Genomic DNA, 19,271 nt, shown 5'->3' with positions numbered 1-19,271 from the left:
TACCAATTTAGGGCGTTTAAAGGTGATTTCAGAGGTGGAGGACCATCTTTTTATGCAAACAATGATTGTGTTTTATCCTTTTGCTCATTGTAACCCCCCAGCACCCCCACCCCGTGCATTATTTCCCTAAGTGCCTTCACCAATCTTTTTACATGTTGATGCGTTTTTCTTTTTTCCGGAATGCCCCATGCGTTGAATGTTCACCCTTCACCTTGGTGCCCTTGGATGTGGGTTGGTTCTCATCAGGGGGCTCTCGCCAGCGTGCCCTTGACTTTCTAAAGCAGCCCTCTCCTGGCCAAATTTCCTCCACTATAGGAAGAAATCTTTTTTTTTTCTGCCTTGGAAACAGCTCCCTCTAGGGCAGCTGGCCCCAGCCCCAAAGGGTGGTATGCTGTGCTCCCTGGGCCAGAAATGGCACTCCGTTTACATTCTGATTCTGGCTCCTGCTCCACTGGCCCATCGCCGCACTGTGGCAGCTTGAGCCCCCACTCCCGTGGCTGTGTGGGGCAGGTGAGCCGGCAAGCATCAAGAGGCTCAGTTCTCCTTCGCTGTGACTCCAGGTCTCCCCGGTTAGTGAGAGCCTCCCTTTGCACAGTCCTGCCGCCCCGACTTCCTGTAGGGCAGGTTCCAGGCCCCCAGCCAGCGTGGACCAGCCCCTGCTCTGGCTCTCCAGCTTTATACACTGTGCACCACCCTGCCCTCCACCCATCCGGTCTGGGTGCACCTGGGTGCAGGCTGGCTACAAGGAACCCCACTGCCTCAGACTGGCCAGAAGCAAAACCAGATTCAGTTGTTGGTTGTCCAGTTCCTGGGATATTCCCAAACTTGAGCTGTGACGCCTTGATCGATCCTGGCTTATAGCTTTATTGTACAACTATGATCAACAAAAACATTTTCAGGCTCTTTGAATGAGAGGGAATGAGGCAGAGCATCACTACGGGAAATACCACAAGACACGAGTGGTGACTGCATGGGGTTTTTTTAAGACGTTGAAGTTCCATCTACATTTTCCTCCCTTTTTATCAGGATTCAGCTAAAAATGTTGCGTGCTGGTCGGAAGGCACCATCTAGTTTTCCTGGCCTCTAAGTGGAGGAGGCTCATGTAATCCAGTTCCTTCTCTCATCTTGGGTTCCCTCTTTCCTTATCTCTGGTCCAGACATGGAAAGACCATTAATAGATGGTCACTCAAAGCTTTTAAGAGCCCAAGCACTCTCTCCTGGTAGTGTCAGAGCTCTCGGGGGAGAGATCCCTCGGTCCTTGGCTCCGCGCGAGAAAGAATTCACGTGGAAGCCTGGTTGGTGATCCCAGTGAGTTTATAGAGACTAGAAGCAGCTTCAGGTGGTACGATAAATGGAGCACAAGCCAGACAGAGTCCGCGGCCCAGTTGCAGGACCGCAGCCCAAATGGGCTGCATCATGTTGCCACCGCTGGGAAAGAGCGCCCAGCGCCAAACCTCTGGCCTTTTTAGGGGCCCATTGGGAGGCGTGGTCGACAATACTGGTCGACCCCATTGGCTGAATCAAATTCACCTGGCTTAGGTGGGCCAATCCAGGTGTAAGGCCCATCTAGGTGTACCACCGCTTCCTGGCTGGAAGCTTGAACCTCTGAGCATGCGCCGTGGACGCCCCAGTCCCTATGCTAGCTACCTAGCAGTCGTTGAGAACAAAACTTTTAGAACTCTGTTACACCAATTAACCGGATTTTCCCATAAAGCCATAGCCCTGAACCCTTCAATCCAAGAGCCCTACTCCCACGAGGTGACAGATTCGTATCAGCAGCTGTAGCCCACTGCCCCTTTCTTTGGTTGGTGTTCTTGCAAACTGAGTATTTCATCTTGAATTTTAAACGCGCGTTGGAATAACTGGTTGGAAGGAGCTGTGCCTGTCAGTCGTGGCCCCGCCTGTGGTTTCCTGTGATTTCTTACCGATGCAAATTCTTCCGGCCAGGTTTTATGCAAGCCCCTACAACATCACTCCCAACAGGATGCTTGCTCAGTCGGCGCTGTCCCCGTACCTTCCATCTCCTGTGTCTTCGTATCAGGTACGCGCAGGCCGCCCCCGCCCCCACCCCAATGGTGCCTGAGGAGAAGAAATAGAAAGTTGGAAGCTACCGAGTGATTTTTTTCTTTCTTTTAACACATGACACTCAAGTGGTGCGGCTATTCCCACGACGTCCTACCCCTCCTGTGCCGGCCACCCACGACGTCCTTCTCGGCCTTGTCCGGCCACCCCCTCCCCATTAACATATAAGGGCTTTCAAAAGGTTGATGGAAAATGGAGTGAAAATACAATGACACTTTCCCACACGTTCTGAAGCCCCCCTCCCCTGTGAACTCACTGCTCCTTACGTTTTTTTGTCTCAAAGTTCACGTTTCTATTGTTCAATTGGATCCCTCGTAAGCCCACAACCATCAGGTTGTTCCACCTGAGGTGGACCCTTTGTAGAAGGAGATTAAAGAGAGCACAGGGCAGACATTATCTACTAGTAAAGCAAAACCATTGTTTGATTTGCAGACGATGTCAACGGGTACTTTTTGTTCAGGGCTTAAAGATTAATTTCAGTGGAATATTTTTAGCAGCTCATCAGTCCCCCTGACTGTAGACATTCTGGATTCTCTGTACATTTTTAATTCTGTTTTACCAACCTCCCCCCACACACAGACATTCCAACCCCACTCTCCTCCCTGCCCAACTTTGATCAGGATTCTTCTAGGGAATCTTTAATCAAAATGTTCAGTAATGATAGCTAGACATCATACTGTTCTTCTGGCAAAAACCCATTTCTAGATATGGTGACTCACTGAGGTTCCGAGGACATGAGTCGTTAGAGGATTCGATTTAATAGGACCACCTTGATCATATAATAAATACCAGCATTTACTTCTCTTGTCTGTTCCCAATGATCTTTGTGTCTGTTCCTATTCCAATAATACATTGACCTGGTCACAGTGGCCTTATACTATGCTTTAATATCTCTTAAGATAAACCTTTATCACTCTTTCACGTTTGCTATTCTGGAGCGTCTGTTTCTCTTGTAAAGTTTAAAATTACAATAAGGTTCTCCCGCTCTCATATATATAAATTTATTTAAGAGAATTGGCTTTTTAAAAACTACTATCTTTTCACTCATGTTATGGAATTTACATGTTTTCAAATTTAATTTTATGTGCTTCAATAAAATTTCAGTTGGCTTTCTTTCTGTGCTTGTTAAATATATTCCTAAGTGCTTCATTATTTTTATAAGCAAATCTGGTTGTTTATTTCTAGACTGAAAGAAAATGATTGATTTATGTTTGTCCATCTTGCACACAAGGAACTCAAGTGGCTTAGTGGCTTATGCACTCACTGGCTTGCCAGCAAAGCCAACGGTTCAAGACCAGCGGCCACTCCAAGGGAGAAAGATGAAGTGTCTGTTCTAGTTTCAGAAACCCAACAGGGGAATTCTACTCCGTCTTATAAGGGTCTGTGAGTCAAAATGGATTCACTGGCAATAGATTGGGTGTTTGCATTGGCTTATCTTGTAGACATGGAACTTAACAAGTCCTCTTATTACTACTGCACTTTCTTCAGTCGCTTAGCTTTTCCAGGCAAATTTATTTTTATGGCCAAATAATGTCCCATTCCATAACTGTGCCCCGTTTATTTATTATCAGCCAAAGACATGTGTGGTTGTGCTTTTATCTTTTCTTTTCCAATTTATACCAATTATGTTCTTACCTTATTGTATTTATTTGACCTTGTAATTTGGTAACTGATTGTAATTGTAAGTTTTAATATATCTCTGTTTAGGTTAATACTGTTATTTACTTTTTACTAATAGCCTGCAATGTGTCTTTCTAGTTTTTTTTTTTAGGGAAAAGAAAGGCTTTATTTAGACAAACAGATGCTAGTCATTTCTGTGTTTCTGGACATCAACCAAGAGTTGGTTCTGGTTAAAGGTAGCTGTCCTTCCTCTCTTCTCCAAGAACTCCTTTCTGAGACTTTTTCAAACAAATAAGGACTGAAATTCATTAAATGCCTTTCAGCATCTAATATTTTGCTTTCTTTTCTCTCCTAAAATTTTGACTTTTGTTTATAGTGTTTTTGATCATAACCATTCTTTAGATTTTTGGAGTAAACTCTACTGGGTCATTTTGAATCATTCCTAGCTTTTTAAAACTAGAGATGCGGGGAGGGAGGGGACTAAACTGAGGAGCTGATACCAAGGGCTCAAGTAGAAAGCAGATGCTTTGAGAACGATGATGGCAACAAATGTACTAATGTGCTTGACACGATGGATGGATGGGTTGTGATAAGAGTTGTACGAGCCCCAATAAAATGATTAAAAAGCAAAAAGAAAGAAAATGAAAAGAACATACTTCACTCTGAACCGAAAAAAAAAAGAGAGAGAAAAGTCACCTTCTTAAGTTTTAGTCAAGTAAGTTTTAGTCCATAACTACCGCCCCCCCTATCAAATTCCAGAACAGGCAACCATCCCCAAAGAAACCCTGTATCCCGTGGCAACCAGTCTCTCCCTCCTTCCCCAGAGCCGGTGGCACCCACTAATCAATCCCTTCCCAGCCTGTCTGGATTGGCTGTTTTGGATACAGTGACGTCATGCACTGTGCAGTCTTCCGTGGCGGACTTGACTTTAGCATGTTTTAAAGCTTACCCCTGCCGGCACGTGTGTTTCGTTCACTTCTCGTGGGCTGGGCGTCCCCCGTCCATTTTCTCTCTCTCTGCGTCAGTCGATGAGCATCTGGGTGGTCCCTACCTTGGGGCTGTTGTGAGGAACGCAGCCGCGAGTGAGTTCCTGTGTGTAGTTCCTGTGTTGGGGCTGTTGTGAGGAACGCAGCTGCGAGTGAGTTCCTGTGTGTAGTTCACGTGTAGGCTTTTGTGCAGACAGACCTTGTCAGTTCTCTTGCGCATACACCGAGGAGCAGGGTTGCTGGGTCACGTGGGAACTCTCTTTGACTCTCTAAAACCAAAAACCCAGACTCCCTGCCACGGAGTCGGTCAGTGCTGACGCACTGTGACCCCTGGGGGGGCGGGGTTCTGAGACTGTCAGTGTTCACAGGAGTAGAAAGCCCGGTCTTTCTCCCTCTGGCTGCTGCTGGTGTCAAACTGCCGACCTTGTGGGCCCCTGCCAAACTCGTAACCCCTGTGGCCACCAGCGCACCAAGGAACTACCAAAGTGGCCGCTCCATTTTGCAATGCCATTCATGGTGCGGGAGGTCCTGAATATGTCCACACCACTTGTCATCCATCTTTTCCTTTCTTTCTCTTGCCTCTCTTGCCTAGTGTTCGAGGTGGTGTGAAGCGGTCTCTCACTTGGGTTGTGATTTGCACCCCCCTCGTGACTAACAGTGTTGAACCGCCTTCCCGTGTGTATTGACCGGCAATTGCATATATTTGAGAAATGTCTATTCAAATCCTTTGCCCAGTTTCCTAATAGGATTATTTAAGTGAGTTGTAGAGTGCCTAAGTTTTTTTTAGAATTGTTTTAAAGCGGCCATTTATTTATTCTGAATGTTTCTTTTCCAAATGGGGCAACTCAGACTTCGGGTGGGGTGGGGCGGGTTTCCTGAACTGTATCCAATCTTTGGGCTTACCGTTTGCGTTTGTTTTTGCTTGCATTAGAGGTTGACTCAGACTTCTCCTCTACAAGTACCTAACGCGTCTTGGATGCACCAGCAGTCGTACCTCATGCAGCCTTCAGTGAGTGTTTGCAGAGCACAAAAGCCAGAGGCAATCACACTTAAAGGGAAACGATGGGATTTGATGACAGGAGATGTGGGTGTGAGTTTTGGTCCAGTCCCTGTGCAACCCAGCTGCATGGCCTGAAGACCTGACCTGTGACTTTCTTATTTTTAGACCAGCGTCCCTCCAGCCTGAGGGGCCAAGTGCTTAGTCTGAGCAGGGCTGGGTTGCAGCTCACCTATCGGGTCTGTCCCAGGATTTGTAAATATCCGTCTTCGGGGTCCTGGTAACCAGTAACCAGTCCCTGCTTTCAGCAGCTCCACAGGCCAGCTAACCCTACCCTTTGTCTCTGCCTCAAGGGTTCAGTTCTGACAGCAGGCGTGGATCACCCCCTTTCTCTGCCCCCTGCCTCCATGATGGGACCTCTTACCCAGCAGCTGGGCCACCTCTCCCTCAACAGCCCAGGCACGGTAAGGCAGGAGACTTGTCAGCCTCTAAGCCCCGCAGAAGGAGGACGGACGCTTGTGCGTGGTGATGGGGATCATTGCAGTGCTGGGGCGGGCGCGCCGGGGAGCTAGACTCACAAAAGGATAACTCACGACGGAATCCTGGGCCACAGCCTAGTTTATCCAGGAGGTGACATATTTCCTAGAAACTCTTATCAAAATTGTAAGAACAAGAATAAATGGAGCAGATCATGATTTGGGGCTTGAGTCTTCCGGGAGGGGGAAAACAGTCAGGAGAGAGAAAGAGGGTCAGTCAAGCTGGTCGGTGTCTTAGACGAGAGAGAGAGAGAGAGAGAGAGAGAGAGAGAGAGAGAGCGAGCCAGAGCCAGAGCCAGAACCCACTTCTTCTAAGACATCCCAGAGTGCTTTTAAAGAGCCAATACCTGACCAATTAAATCTGGATCGACCAATTGAATCATCAGGATCTCGGAGGGCATTAGACAGCCATCAGGCTTTTTGTTTTCTTTCAAAGCTCCCAGCCCTCACTGCTCTGAGCCTGTTGGTGTTTCTCCTTGTAGTACCTGCCGACGGCTGCCGCTATGCAAGGCGGGTACATCTCCCAGTACACCCCTGTGCCTTCGTCCAGTGTCTCCGTGGAGGTAAGCGCCTGCTCTCTCTCATCCCTTTGGATTGCAGCTAGGAAGAGGCGTAGGTCTGTCCCCACCACGAAGCCAAGCGTCCTCTCACAACCAGCTGACTGTTCACACGGAGCTGGGAGCTGGGGGGGGTGTCCAGAGGTAGAAGGAGAGACAGGTCTGTGCCCCGAAGGAGGCCCGCCCTCCCTGTTTGCCCGCAGGGCACAGACCTGTTTGTTTTAGGTCAGCGGTTTTCAACCTGTGGGTCGAGACCCCTTTGGGGGTCGAACGACCCTTTCACAGGGCCTGCCCGATTCATCACAGTAGCAAAATGACAGTGATGAAGTAGCAATGAAAATAATGTTATGGTTGGGGGTCACCACCATTGAGGACCTGTATGAAAGGGTGGTGGCGTGAGGAAGGTGGGGAACCACTGTGTTAGGACGATGAGAGGCTACTCGAGGTGTTGGGGGTGTTGGGGGTGAAGTAGGGGCCGGAGAGGTTGGGGAGGACACTCAATTGTTGTGGGAGGAGGTGCGGGAAGGAAGCTCTCTCTCTCTCTCTCTCACTTTCTCGGGGTCACTGTCTGTCCTGCTTTGGCTGTGGTGCAGGAGAGCAGCGGGCAGCAGGCGCAGGTGACGGTGGACACGCCCTCAGACCACGGCCTCTACTCTTTCCAGTTCACCAAGTAACGCTGGGTAAGAAGGACACACCGACGGTTCTCCTGTTTGTCACTCTCTCCCTGACCCTCTGGCCCCGTGGGAGCCGTGCCCTCTTGGCTGACTAGACACGAGTGCTTGCGATGGTGATTTTCTCAGACTCCAGAAGGTTCACCAGGAATACAGACCACGGCCCCCAACTAATGCTTAACCATCACTTTTCCCAAGAAAGGCCTGGGCCTGAAGGAAAAATCCAAAACATCTTTATCTATGCGCCTGCCCCTTGTGACACCCAAGAAACTTTCCTTCCTTCCTTTTGGCAAGGAAAGTTTTCAGTTTTGTTCTGTTTTCTCTCATTTTTAACCGCCATATACGCTTCCCCTAGCCCAGAGCAGCGTGGTGGGTGGTGGCTGAAACCTCTGCCCGGCCATCGGAACAGCATGTTTTAATGTATGAGGCGTCCCTGGGGGGCTTTAGAAGCAATGACCTGTCTTTTAAGAAGAAACCAGGAAGGTGTGATACTAGAACCCTGGAGAAGGGGTGCTGTGTGCCCCTGGGACTGCGCTCAGGCTGATGGCCCTTGCTCTGTGTGTCTGCCTGAGAAAGTTACCGGCACGTAGCAGGTGACCTGGAAGGCGCGGGGCTCCCGGCCGGGTTCATGCCCCTTCTCCCCTCTCATCCACATTGTTGTGTTTCTCTTCCATACAGCAGAGCCTGCCTATTTTGCCTTTTGACAATTTTTCATTTTGTGGATTTATATTTTCTTTTTCTTTTTTGAAATACATTTCCTACGGACTTTTGGAGGCTGGGCAAGGCACAAAGTGGAACAGTGCATGGGCCAGGAGCGTGGCTTGGCCTTCTCCGGGAGAGACACGAGCCTTTGGCCTCAGGAAGCGGAAAACCACCGAGGCCCCTGAGAGAGACAATCCCACAGCCTGGGGAAGCCAGCCCTACCTTTGAGCCAAATTCGGATGAAGACTAGGCCTCCCCCGAGAATGGACTGCTGGTGACTTCAGCTGTAGCTCTTCAGGAGGACTTGCCTTTCTGCCGCCTGGAGGCTCGCTCTTGCTCCTGTCCTGGTTCCCACAGCCGCTCTCTTCCCCACTCCCCATGGCCCTACCCAGAGCCGGTGCAGCTGTGACCTGGCTGAAGCCAGGTGGCGGGGCTGTGGGAGCAGCACTTTCCCCTGGAGACCAGTGAGTCTCGGCTGGAGGGAACAGAGCCCCTCCAAGGACATTTGGCCACATCTGGAGACTTTTTGCTTGTTATGCCTTCGGGGTAACCCCCGCATCTCGGGAGCAGAGACCAGAGATATTGCTCACATTCTCAGTCAGCGTGGCGGCGGCCACAACACAGAATGAGCTGCCCACGTCAGCCTCGCCAAGGTTGAGAAACCCTGATAGAGACAATGTGGTCCCTACCCCGTACATGGTAAACCGCCACCCCTGGACACACAGTGCCTTTTGACACATGCAGTTCGCTGGGACAGAACGGGGTCCTTGAGTTCTCCCTTGGATTTGACCGTTGGCACCTCTGCGCCTAAGAGCTTTTGTCCTTGCTGTGTGTGCCGGTGTCACCTGGGGCATGTGGTGTGTGTGTGCCGTGCAGAGATGGGAAAGGACAAAGCTCTCTCTCACTGTCCAGTGCGACCGGCCTTGCCCTGGTTTTGTTTGGGCTCCTTTCCAGGGGAGAAATCATTTTCCTTCTATGGAAGGATAACAGGGAGACAGGCTGGAAAAGGACAATAAATTCCATTCCATGGTCAGGAGTCTCCGGGGGAAAAAACCTCCATCTTGTTCCCAGGCCAGTCTCCTCTTGTGAGACCAGACTCCATGCACATGGAGACAGATGGTAGAAGGCCTTTGTCCTGCTTTTAGAACATACACGCTTGGACCTGTCTTCTCCCAGGTGCCCCCTCATCCACTCAAATGGGGTTGCTGCCCTCTTTCACGTCAAGGAAGAAGCCTTGACAGAGCAGTTGTTAGCACTTGACCGCTAACCTTCAAGGTCAGCAGTTTGAATCTATCAGCTGTTCCTGGGAGAAAGATGTGACACCCTTGCCGCCATGAAGATTTACAGCCTTGGAAACCCTGTGAGGCAGTTCAAATCTGAGTCAGAACTGACATCGCGGCCACAAGTTGGGTTTAGTCACCACTAGCCGTCAGGACAGGCAGCAGAGGAACCCGGAGAAGAGGTGGCCGTTAGGCCCAAGGGAGGTGGCACAAGTGGGAGAGCTGCAGAGCTACACCCACCCCAGCATTGAGTCCCAAAGCTCCTCCCCCCAGACGGATCCTTTGTGCATCCTGCGGGAAGTCAGGGCCGTGGTTAGGACAAAATGTAAAAGACAGAAAGCCACTATTAAGTGTCCCATGGGTGCTTCCAACCTCAGCAAGGGCTCATCCAATGCAAAAAAACAAGCCCGGTAACAGAAGGCTTTGGTTGGGAAGACGGCTCTGGCCCTCAGTCAAGAAAAGCACACCATAGCTACTTTCTTGTGAGTGGCCTTTAAGACAGAGAACGAATTCAGAATCCCGTTCATTTGTGAGACTGGGGGAGCCTGCTTTGCTGGCTTTAGGGCAGTGCGGACTTTGTGTATATAGACACTCCTGTTGTTACTGCAGCCCCTCTTTGCCTGCTGCACAGACCTCCCGTATCTGCCTACGTTCCCTGTATTTAAAAAAAAAAAAAAAATCCTTAAAATGGCCATGATCTTTTACAAGTTACTATTTGTGTGTTTCTCTCCTGTGGATCTTGTTGGTTGGATCCCACTGTCTGGCTTGGGCCTATGAAGTGATGGGGAACCTGGTTATTTCTGTAGTGAGTGGCTAAACAGCACCGAAGAATCTCTTGGTGCTTTGAGGTTACACTCATATTTCCCAGAAAGACGAGACCCTCGATACCTGTAGTCCCAGTCTTGGACACTCATAGGAGCCCTTTTACCTGGTCCTGTAGGGTCGCTTAGGAGTCAGCACCGATTCGATAGCAGAGTTTGGGTTTGTAGTAATTAATTTCTAACAGATTGAAGAGAGGCGGGAGAAGGAACGAGGGACACTTTAACCATGATGTTGCCTATTGGTGGGGATGGTGGCAGGGGAAGAGAACTCCAAAATTGTAAGGGAGCCCATCTTCCAGTTCTCCAGCCTGGGATGGGGTCTTCAAATGATTTCCCTCAGGGCTGTGAGAGTCCATTGTCAGAGTGTCTTTTACCGCGTGTGTCCCCTGAATCCTGTCTTTGTGGAGCCCACTCCTTTCTCCACCCTTCATGTCTTTCAACTTATTTCAGATGCTCCTAACATTCTTAAAACGTGTTGGTGGTTTTCTGCTCTCAGACAAATAGAATATTGCCAACCATCTCCTCAGCTGGTATAACCTTTCCTTACAATGCTGACACTGCCCAGCTCCCCTCGGGGGTTGCTACTGCTCCCCTCAGCTGGGCGAACATTTTGGAGTAGAGGTTTGGGAGGATCATTCCGCATAGGAGTGATTATGGGGAGAGTGTTTTGAATGTTTTAAACCAAAGAATTGGAAGGGCTTCCCAGGCTAGGAAGCCAGGTGGCTCTGGAGAGGAAAAGCTCCTTTCAAGTGATAGGGGTGGTAGGGAGGACACTCCTAGCTCTGAGGGTGAAGACCAGGCTCTCCTACTTAGATTATTCCTGCGTGGGGCCACCTCAGTCCGGTTCCATTCCGCTTCTAGCTGATCCGCGCACTATCGAGTGCCTCCAATGCTCACTTCCGGCTGCTCCTGTTAATCCACTGGGGGCTTTGGCCTACTTGTGGGTTGTATTTTGCCCATGAAGCTGGGCGATGAGGCTTGACGTTGCAGGGATCTCAGACTACTGCTGCTCTCCTCCCTGTGCCCCACCCCAGACAATGGGGGCATCACGCTCAGGAGGGGCCACTGTGCCTTCATATCCCATCGGAGGGCAATAAACTCGGGAGGATGGTGGTCAGGTCTAACTACCTTTCCCCCAGGTTCTCTGAGACCCGGCTGTAGCAGGCTTCAAAGAGGGGGGTTATGATGAAAAGCCAGGCAGTGAGGGCCAGATTCTAAATCTGGCTCCCTGATCCGGTGTTTGCAGCATCCCTTACAAAAACCAACTACTCCGCCCACTCATTTCTATGCCACCCGCAGTGCAGGTCCTTCCCAGCATTAGTGAACACATCTCTGAAGTTCACCCCACCCGCCTCCTTTCCCGGAGGGTCTTCCTTCAGCATCGAAGGCCACTGATGAACTCTAGCCACCTGCTTTGTACTGAATTTTCCTGCCCTTCCCACCGCTGGTCCTATGACTGCCGATGAAAAGGCCGGGTACCTCTCATCTGCTCTCCTGAGTTTTGCCCTGGCTTGTTTTGAATAAACCTTCAGTCTCCAAGTACATCCCCAAACTCTGTCCTTGTTACACATCTACCTCACAATGTCACAGTTCACAAGGGAGCAAGCACCTGGTTTAGGGCCATCTTTGATTCTGTTCTCAGATTAGGAAGCCAGGGGCTTGAGTTCACTATCAAATGAAAAAAATCCTTGGTTATTGTCCATTTCCGTAATGTCTTGGGGATTTTTAGCTCATTGATCCCCCTCTCCAAGAGGTCCTGCTGTGGTAAGCCAGGGGTGTAGAGTGGGTTCTCACTGGTGTGGGGAGTTGCCTGCAGGAACACTGACATCAGAGCAGAGCTTAGAATTTAAGGGGAGGCGGCTTGGCTAGCCATAGAGCTGAGGTCACCAAACACTATCTAGAAGGTGGGAGCGAGCTGGCCAGTTTGATGCAGTTACCACTCGAGTGCCCAGTTCAGACCGTTCAAGATCAAGTGTCCAGGCTGGGGGGTGGTGAGACGAGTTCCGACTCCTCGCTTTTGGCCTTTCGGGGGGTGAATGCTCTCATCACCTAGGGCAGCAAGATGTTTAATTTATACTCGCATTTTGTACATTTCTTTATTCAGAGGTTTCTAGTTTTATACTCTTCCACTATCTATGCCAATGCTACCTTTCCAAATGATTCCTTTTCTGACCCTTGGTTTTCCCATCCTGTCCCTAAAATTCAGTAGTATTACATTTTTTATCTATTTCAACTGTTGTTTTGAAATAAAACACAAAAGTCTGTTTCTTGGTCTTATCCATGGGTGGGAGGTGGGTGTGGTGATGGGCCCATGTCTGCTTCCAATGTGTCACAATGGAACCGGGCACAGAAGTGCCACTGAGCTGGCTCGATTTCTAGGCAGGAGCAACAAGAACCCGTCGCACCCATACTGGCACGGGCTGGCGCTGGGGCTCCTGACCGCTGCGTGCCCAGGGCCCACCACTCTACCAACCCCCGCCTCTCACGCTAACCGGCTCCCCTGGTGCCATGTGTGAGAGCCCGTGTTGACAGGGAGATAAACACACAGTCTTTGAATCTCTATCAAATGTGGTTTTTATTCAACTGACAAGCACTTCTCTACAGCTGCACTTGTGGAACGTCACATGGCAAAAACAGGAGTTTTTTTTCTTTTTTTACTCTAGACATTTTTTTTCCTTTTTCAACCTTATTAAAAATGAGATTGGTCCTAAAAATATAGAAAGAAATAAATTTAAATTCACAAAAAACTGTACATTATCAAAAAAGTCACTAAAACACCACATTTGGTTATATAAAAAGTCAGTCCCTTCAGTTGTAAAAGGAACATGGAAACTTGGTGGTGGTATGTGGTTTCTTCCTGTTCCCAGAACGATGGGGAAGGAGTGAGTTTGTTTTCTTCTTTAAACCTGCCTTATCTACTAAAATACTCTCAATTGTTGAGAGGAAAATCCACCTAGCTCAAGGGGCAGTGAAGAGGACAGAAAAGTGAGAAACGGCCCCTTGGATCAAACCCTACTGACTCCTGTTCCTCAGCCCCTACCTCTTCAAGCTGAGGCCGGGACCTCACCCCACTGTGAGAGCCTGGTCCCTAGGGGGAGGGGGGCACAGAGCAGGACAACTGCCGGTCCCCTCCAGGGAAATCTCCGCCTCTCCTCCAGTAATGCAATTCCTCGAGGCCCTTTCATAGCAGGGAAAACAGCCACGGGAAAGAAGAGGAGCCCCCACCTCCGACAGTTTCAAATAGTTAACACAAAGTTTGTTACAGCGCAGTTATTTAGATAAAATATAAATATTTATGCATAATATAAAGTCAATTCAAATATTCTTCAATTCACCTCTTATTTAAAGAAAAAAAAGATCTCAAATAAAATTAAAAGTTTTGAGGTTTATCTGACAGAAAAGGCGACTTTAGAAAATAGGCTATTGGGGGAGAGGGAACGCAAAGAAATAAGGGGCTGCCCCAGGACCTGCGCTGCCCCCACCCCCACTCAGTGCTGCCACAGTACATGGAATGCTCCCCTCACCTGGAACCCTTTCCGTACACCGTACACCAAGGGAATCTTTCTCGGATGGCTCGGCTCTGCTGGGACCAGTCAGCAGCCACCTCCCCAGTGCAAGTACCCGTAATCTCTGATGGGAGGGACTCTGCTGGGCCGGAATGCAGGGAGCCAAGAGCCCATGGCTATAGCTGGGAGTTAGCAGCTTGCTTCTCACATGTTGGGGGCTTCACCTGGACACAGTCACATGTAGGGCAGTGGTGGACCAAGAACCCCTCCTCCCTACTCTCTTGTGCTCCGGGGTCTCTGCTGCTGGGGAAGGAGTCCTGGGGTAAGAAGTAGGAAAGGAAAACACAGCTAAACCCACAGAAGCTCACAGGGTTACGAACAGATCCAGTTCTACCCTCCTCCCTGCCAGAGCTCAAGACTGACTCTAAGCTACTGAGAGGAAATTCCTGCTGAAAGATTGCACAGTTTGAAGAGGCTGGAACAGAAATGACCAGAAAGAGGAGAGACACAGCTTTGTCCCCAGAGAAACTGTTCCTTGTGGTTTCCCTAAAGACCAAAAAAGTGATGGTAAAATAAGGAGGAAAGTAGGACTAAAAGCGGACACCTGGGGAAACTGAGTGGATCTCATCCAACAATACAGGGCAGGAACAAGCACAGCACTCGCATTCTCACACACACACACACACACACCTCTCTCTGAAACCAGTTGTTGCTACCTGGCCTCCATCTTGGGGGCACGCCCAAACTCAGCAGTAGTTGTCCCTGAGGAGTTCCCAAGAGGGAGGTTTGGGTAATAAAGTGGGAAGTGGGCTGGGAGGCTTGAGATGCCGCCTCCCTGCCTCTCCCAGCCACTGAGTCTCAGAAAAGGCTGGAGACTCAGCATGTGAGAAGCATCAGACATTGTTGGGGGATAAGCTAACAGGCAGGAAGATAGGGACAGAGAAAAAGACAGGGACCACTAAATTTGTTTCCCCCCTATTCTAAAGGGGGGGGGGGGGGAGAGCGAAGGAGAGAGGAACCCGTACACGATAAGTTTTACATTATTGGATGAAGAAAACTCTGAAAGATGGGGAGGGAGAGGGGCAGCAATGAGAGAAAGCAGAAGAGGGACTGAACATGGAAGCAGCATGTCCAGGGCCCGGTGTCCGGCTCGACACACTTGGGAGTTTAAGTCCACTTTACTGGCCGTCACTGCGGGTCCGCGCACAGTACAGAGTGTTTCTCGGTTTCACACATTCACTAGAACTATTGCTATTGTTAAATCGCCCCAGGATGCTGGGGCACATAGAGGGAGGAGGGAGGAAGCTGGGAAGAGGAAGCAAGAACATCTTTCCCCCTCCAAATTTTTAATCAGGAAATAAAACAGAAGGGAAAATCTATTTTTTTCTTATTTTTTTCTTTTTGGCTTTCAGTCCAGAAGGACCTCATCTCTGCCCCTCTTATTTGAGGAACAAGAGGAGGAAGGGGGAGGGCAAGTGGGGGTAAGAGGATGGGGGTGGGGTACGCTGCCAAGGGTCAGGTCAAAAATCACAGCTTATCGGACTCTCGAGTCTGGCCCCAGAGCAGCCTCAGCAGGTAAGAACGGCAGGTTTCCATGTTTTTGAGGAAGGAGCAAATCCCCACCTCCCCCGCCTCACAGATTGGCCTGTTTTCCCTGATAAAACTCCTCCCAGCGGCTCTCAAAGAAGCGGCGCATGATGTGTCCAGCCTTGCCCACTTCAGAGTCATCCTCGTTGAAGGTCTGGCAGTTGTCGAAGATCAGGAGGGCATCAGCTGCAAACTCCTCGGAGCTGGTATACCTGAGCAGTGGGGAAGCCAAGCTGTGAGTGGTGCAGGCGCTCCAGAGGAGAGCGAGGAGGGTTGGCCTGGTTACCTACCCGCCCCGCAGCAGTCGCTCGCGCATGGTGGAGAAATCCATGGGGTTTTTGATGATGCGCCGGTACCCACTCACCAACCGTGGGTTCACAGGCTCCAGGAAAGGCCACGCTGCATCATGGGACTCCATCTCCATGAGGATAATCCTACCAGAAAGATGGTGATGACCGGACCACAGAGCGAATGCAAGACTCCTCCCCCCTCACACTTTACCCAACTCACTCGCAAAATGTGAGATCGCTGTGGTGGTTCCGCATGGACAGTCGCCGCCGCTTGGAGATGGACAGGCCCTCCTCTGAATACCGAGGGGCAGCGAGGCCTTCTGGGCCCCGTGACGGCACTCGGCGGCGACGGCCATCACCCTCCCCCAAGTCCAACATGCAGCCACTTTTCCGTTTCTGGCCTCGCTTTGGGAAACCAGGCTGCTGAGTGAATTCTCCCTCTGCCTGCTGAGAAAGGGAAAAGGGGGGATGAGCCACAGCACAAGCCAGACTGCTGCCTTTCAGGGGATCAGAACCCCTCCTGCCCACTTTATAGAGGAAGCAATTAAGACTACAGCATTTAAATGGCTTGCCCAAAGAAGACCCAGAACCCAGGACTCCCAACACCTGGTCTGGAGCACTTTCTCGGAGAAGGGACATTGATTAGCCGGATGAGTGAGAGATGAAATGAAGAAGCAAGGGCTCCATTTTCTGCTTGGGAGAGGACAGAAGAGGGCCGAAGCCTCACCTGGGTCAGACAGACAGTACAGAACCAGTCTCCTTCTGGGACAGCCTCCATCTTGGGCCGATGGCAGTAAATGTGGCAGCCACGGTCACAGCCATCACAAAGCAGAAGAAACTCATCGTTGTCACCCTTCCGGCAGACTAGACAGGTCTGGACCAAGATGTGAGGAGGGTCAGTGAGACCTCAAGCCTCTGGCTGCTAGTGACTCCACCCACCCAGGGTGGCTGGCCCCTCATCAGCCTTCCCAAGGCTTTCTTTGCCCCCTTACCACTTTGTTGACCGATTTCTCCCAGGCAATGGACTTTTCCAGCTGACCCAAGCACAAACACACCTGGGCTGCACTCCGGCACCGCTCAAGGGTCTGGCGCCAGGCACGGATGCGAGGTGTAATCTCATATGATCTGGAGAATAAAAATGGAGATCTTTGGTTGAGGAGCAGAATCCAGTAAAGAAGTTATCCCTTCCCTCCAAGACAAAGAGAAACAGAGGGGCGGGGGCAGCAGCACAGATCACTCACATCTCTGTGGCGGTGCACTGGGGAGCACCATTGGGTGTACTGAGCAGGGCCTTCTCCAGCACCACCTCGTGGGCTGGCCACAGGGGCTCCCGGAGGTACCGCCGCTCCACATTCTGCTCCAGGGTAGCCAATCGCATCACAGCCAGATCCAGAGGGTTGGTAGTTTTCCGCTGTGGTGCCAAGCCTTCCCTGGCCCGCCCTCGCCAGGTGATGTCCTCCTGGGAGTCGGTCAGATGCTCGGAGTAGGCCAAGTCTTCACGGGTAGAGTCTGGGCTGGGACAGGACCAGCCCTGCAAGTGGCAAGGAGGAATAAAATCCCTCATTGGAAAGGAGAAAATTTTGAAAGAAATGTCACCCATTTAAGATTCCGGTAGATCGCTTATTAAAGGCAACGATAGATAAACCTGCTAGAGCCCAGGACTCCCCAAGCATACCCGTATCTGCAGATCAGAAAGGATAACCCGCTGTTCCAGCTCCTCAACCCACTGAAGCACAGCCAAGTCCGTCTCATATGTCTTCTCTCTGGAGGACCAGCTCAGCAGCTCTTCTTCAAAGGCAGGTAGCTGACTGGGCTCAAAGATGGGGTCTGGGAAGGTAGTAGGCAAAGAAAAAGGCTCATCAGGCAACAGCTCCACAGTTACATAGCAACAGCTCCACAGTTACCTTGGGGTAAAGGTATCATCTTACCAGCTGAGGGCCGTAGACAAACTTCCTGCAAGAAGTCCCTGTGCTTGCTAAGGTGTTTGTGAAGTGCTTTCTCCCGGATGCCTCGGAGGTGCAGAGCCTTGAGGGTGGCATCCAGCGTCTCTAGATCTCGGATCCACCACCAGCCAGAGTGCATCTCTATAAGAGCGTGTGTGAAATAGTTTTTTTTGTGTGTGTGAGTGTATGTGTATGTATCCAGCCCACACTGGATACCACTCCTATTTACACTCTTGCCCTATTCCACTCCAGTCACTCACCAGGGGGCACAGGCTGGGCTGTCAGCTGGGTGAGGTAACGCTGCTCCATCTGTTTGAAGAACTTACTGGGTGGTCTGCCTCTCCGTTTTGGCTGACCCAAGCCTGTGAGACTCTGTAGCATTTCTCCAGGATCTCCTGCTCGCCTCTTGGGGACTGCCACAGGGAAGGGGGTAGAACAAAACTGCAGTGGAGAACGGGAATTGGCAGCACTGGGTCTAATCACCTACAAATGAGATGAGACATAAGGGGATGAGGGTATTTCATGTTTCTAGGACCCTAACAGCCCCACTCCCTTCCCCCAACTTCAGGTAAGAGACCACAACCAGGTAATGGGTCTGTTGTAAGATGAAGTTCAAGTGCATCATTTTGGCTACTTACTGGCTTGGAGGTGACAGGAAGCTGAGGGGAAGGAGTAGACTGGTCCTCAGAAACTGCAGGGGGTGGTGTTGGAGCAGCATTGCAGGGTACCTGGGATGAGAAGTTAAGCCAGGGAGTCTGAGGATCAGGGCTGGATTCTGCTTCATCCGGCTCTGGCTCCTCCATGGCCTGTGATGGGGCTGGGTCCAGTTTTCCTGGGCTGCTATCTGGTGTGAGGACGGAGCTGCTCAACAGGGAGCCATGACTCTGAGTCTGGCTCAGCCAGGACAGGAAAGCTGACTGGCTGAGGTCATGCTGGCTCTGACCCAGAGACAATGGGGAGCCTTCTGGCTCCAGGAACCCATTATGGGACTGGAGGTGGGGTTGGGTTTGGGGTGAAGGCAGGGGTTGGGGCTCAAGGTGGAGTTGGGGTTGGAGTGGAGGTGAAGGCTGGGGTTGGGGTTGGGACTGAAATTCAGGATGGAGCTGGGCCTCAGGATGTTCTGAATCTTGACTCTTGATGGGAGATGTAAGGTGCCTAGGTCGCACAAAACCAGGCTTAGTTTTTCGAGGTCGGCCTCGAGCCCGGACAGGTGAAGCAGCAGGGGCACTGGAATCAGCTAGCTCCTGCTTTACAAGGAGGGTTGAGTTAGGTGCTGGATGGGCTGCCATCTTTAAGGAGTTAGGTTCCTGCTTTACCACATCCTCAGGAACTAGAAAGAGAAGTAAAGAGCGTCAAACATACACTGATACAGAGAGAGAAAAGATGTGTATATAAAAACACAGGAGATGTACTGTATTGCTTTCTCTCTGTAAACTTACACAGATTCCACTAGGAACAACTTAAACGCCAATGACTAGAACCTGGGGAGAAGCACACACCCCAACAAGTCCTAAGCTAAGATTAACAGAGGACCCAATTATAGGGTGAGCGCTACTCTGGGGACACTAAGCTCACTTCAATGCTCTCAATTACCCTACAGTGCACACATTTTACTGCATCTCTTTCCCATCGAAGCATACTTAGTAAATGATCAGACTGGCTGTTAGATCTTTCACATAAGAGCTGGCACTCT

The 19,271-nt window shown here is 50.4% G+C and overlaps 2 protein-coding genes across 12 annotated transcripts in view; one reads left to right on the top strand and one right to left on the bottom strand.

The window, feature by feature from the left end:
- Positions 1-12,516, top strand: part of RBMS2 (RNA binding motif single stranded interacting protein 2) — a 64,654-nt gene extending 52,138 nt beyond the window's left edge. For 3 of the 6 annotated variants that reach the window (XM_045289639.1, XM_045289656.1, XM_045289664.1), the window contains 5 exons: positions 1,948-2,041; positions 5,620-5,697; positions 6,039-6,149; positions 6,704-6,784; positions 7,372-12,516. In XM_045289639.1, the coding sequence (XP_045145574.1) occupies positions 1,948-2,041; positions 5,620-5,697; positions 6,039-6,149; positions 6,704-6,784; positions 7,372-7,452 (445 nt within the window). In that variant the 3' untranslated portion in view covers positions 7,453-12,516. The remainder of the gene's footprint in view (positions 1-1,947; positions 2,042-5,619; positions 5,698-6,038; positions 6,150-6,703; positions 6,785-7,371) is intronic. The other 3 variants (XM_045289653.1, XM_045289649.1, XM_004700547.2) reach the window with 3 other exon arrangements.
- A 292-nt stretch (positions 12,517-12,808) lies between these two features.
- BAZ2A (bromodomain adjacent to zinc finger domain 2A) overlaps positions 12,809-19,271 on the bottom strand; it is a 34,713-nt gene continuing 28,250 nt past the window's right edge. For 5 of the 6 annotated variants that reach the window (XM_045292583.1, XM_045292578.1, XM_045292603.1 and 2 more), the window contains 10 exons: positions 18,217-18,908; positions 17,839-18,061; positions 17,564-17,719; positions 17,311-17,462; positions 16,877-17,166; positions 16,628-16,760; positions 16,363-16,509; positions 15,856-16,082; positions 15,636-15,779; positions 12,809-15,557 (listed from right to left, as the gene is read on the bottom strand). In XM_045292583.1, coding sequence (XP_045148518.1) covers positions 15,392-15,557; positions 15,636-15,779; positions 15,856-16,082; positions 16,363-16,509; positions 16,628-16,760; positions 16,877-17,166; positions 17,311-17,462; positions 17,564-17,719; positions 17,839-18,061; positions 18,217-18,908 — 2,330 coding nt within the window. In that variant the 3' untranslated portion in view covers positions 12,809-15,391. The remainder of the gene's footprint in view (positions 15,558-15,635; positions 15,780-15,855; positions 16,083-16,362; positions 16,510-16,627; positions 16,761-16,876; positions 17,167-17,310; positions 17,463-17,563; positions 17,720-17,838; positions 18,062-18,216; positions 18,909-19,271) is intronic. The other variant, XM_045292581.1, reaches the window with a different exon arrangement.

Source organism: Echinops telfairi, unplaced genomic scaffold (genome assembly GCF_000313985.2).
Source record: "Echinops telfairi isolate 266 unplaced genomic scaffold, ASM31398v2 ScPeMD7_2;HRSCAF=8, whole genome shotgun sequence".
Classification (NCBI taxonomy): Eukaryota; Metazoa; Chordata; class Mammalia; order Afrosoricida; family Tenrecidae; genus Echinops; species Echinops telfairi.
This window is presented reverse-complemented; position numbering and strand designations above follow the sequence as displayed.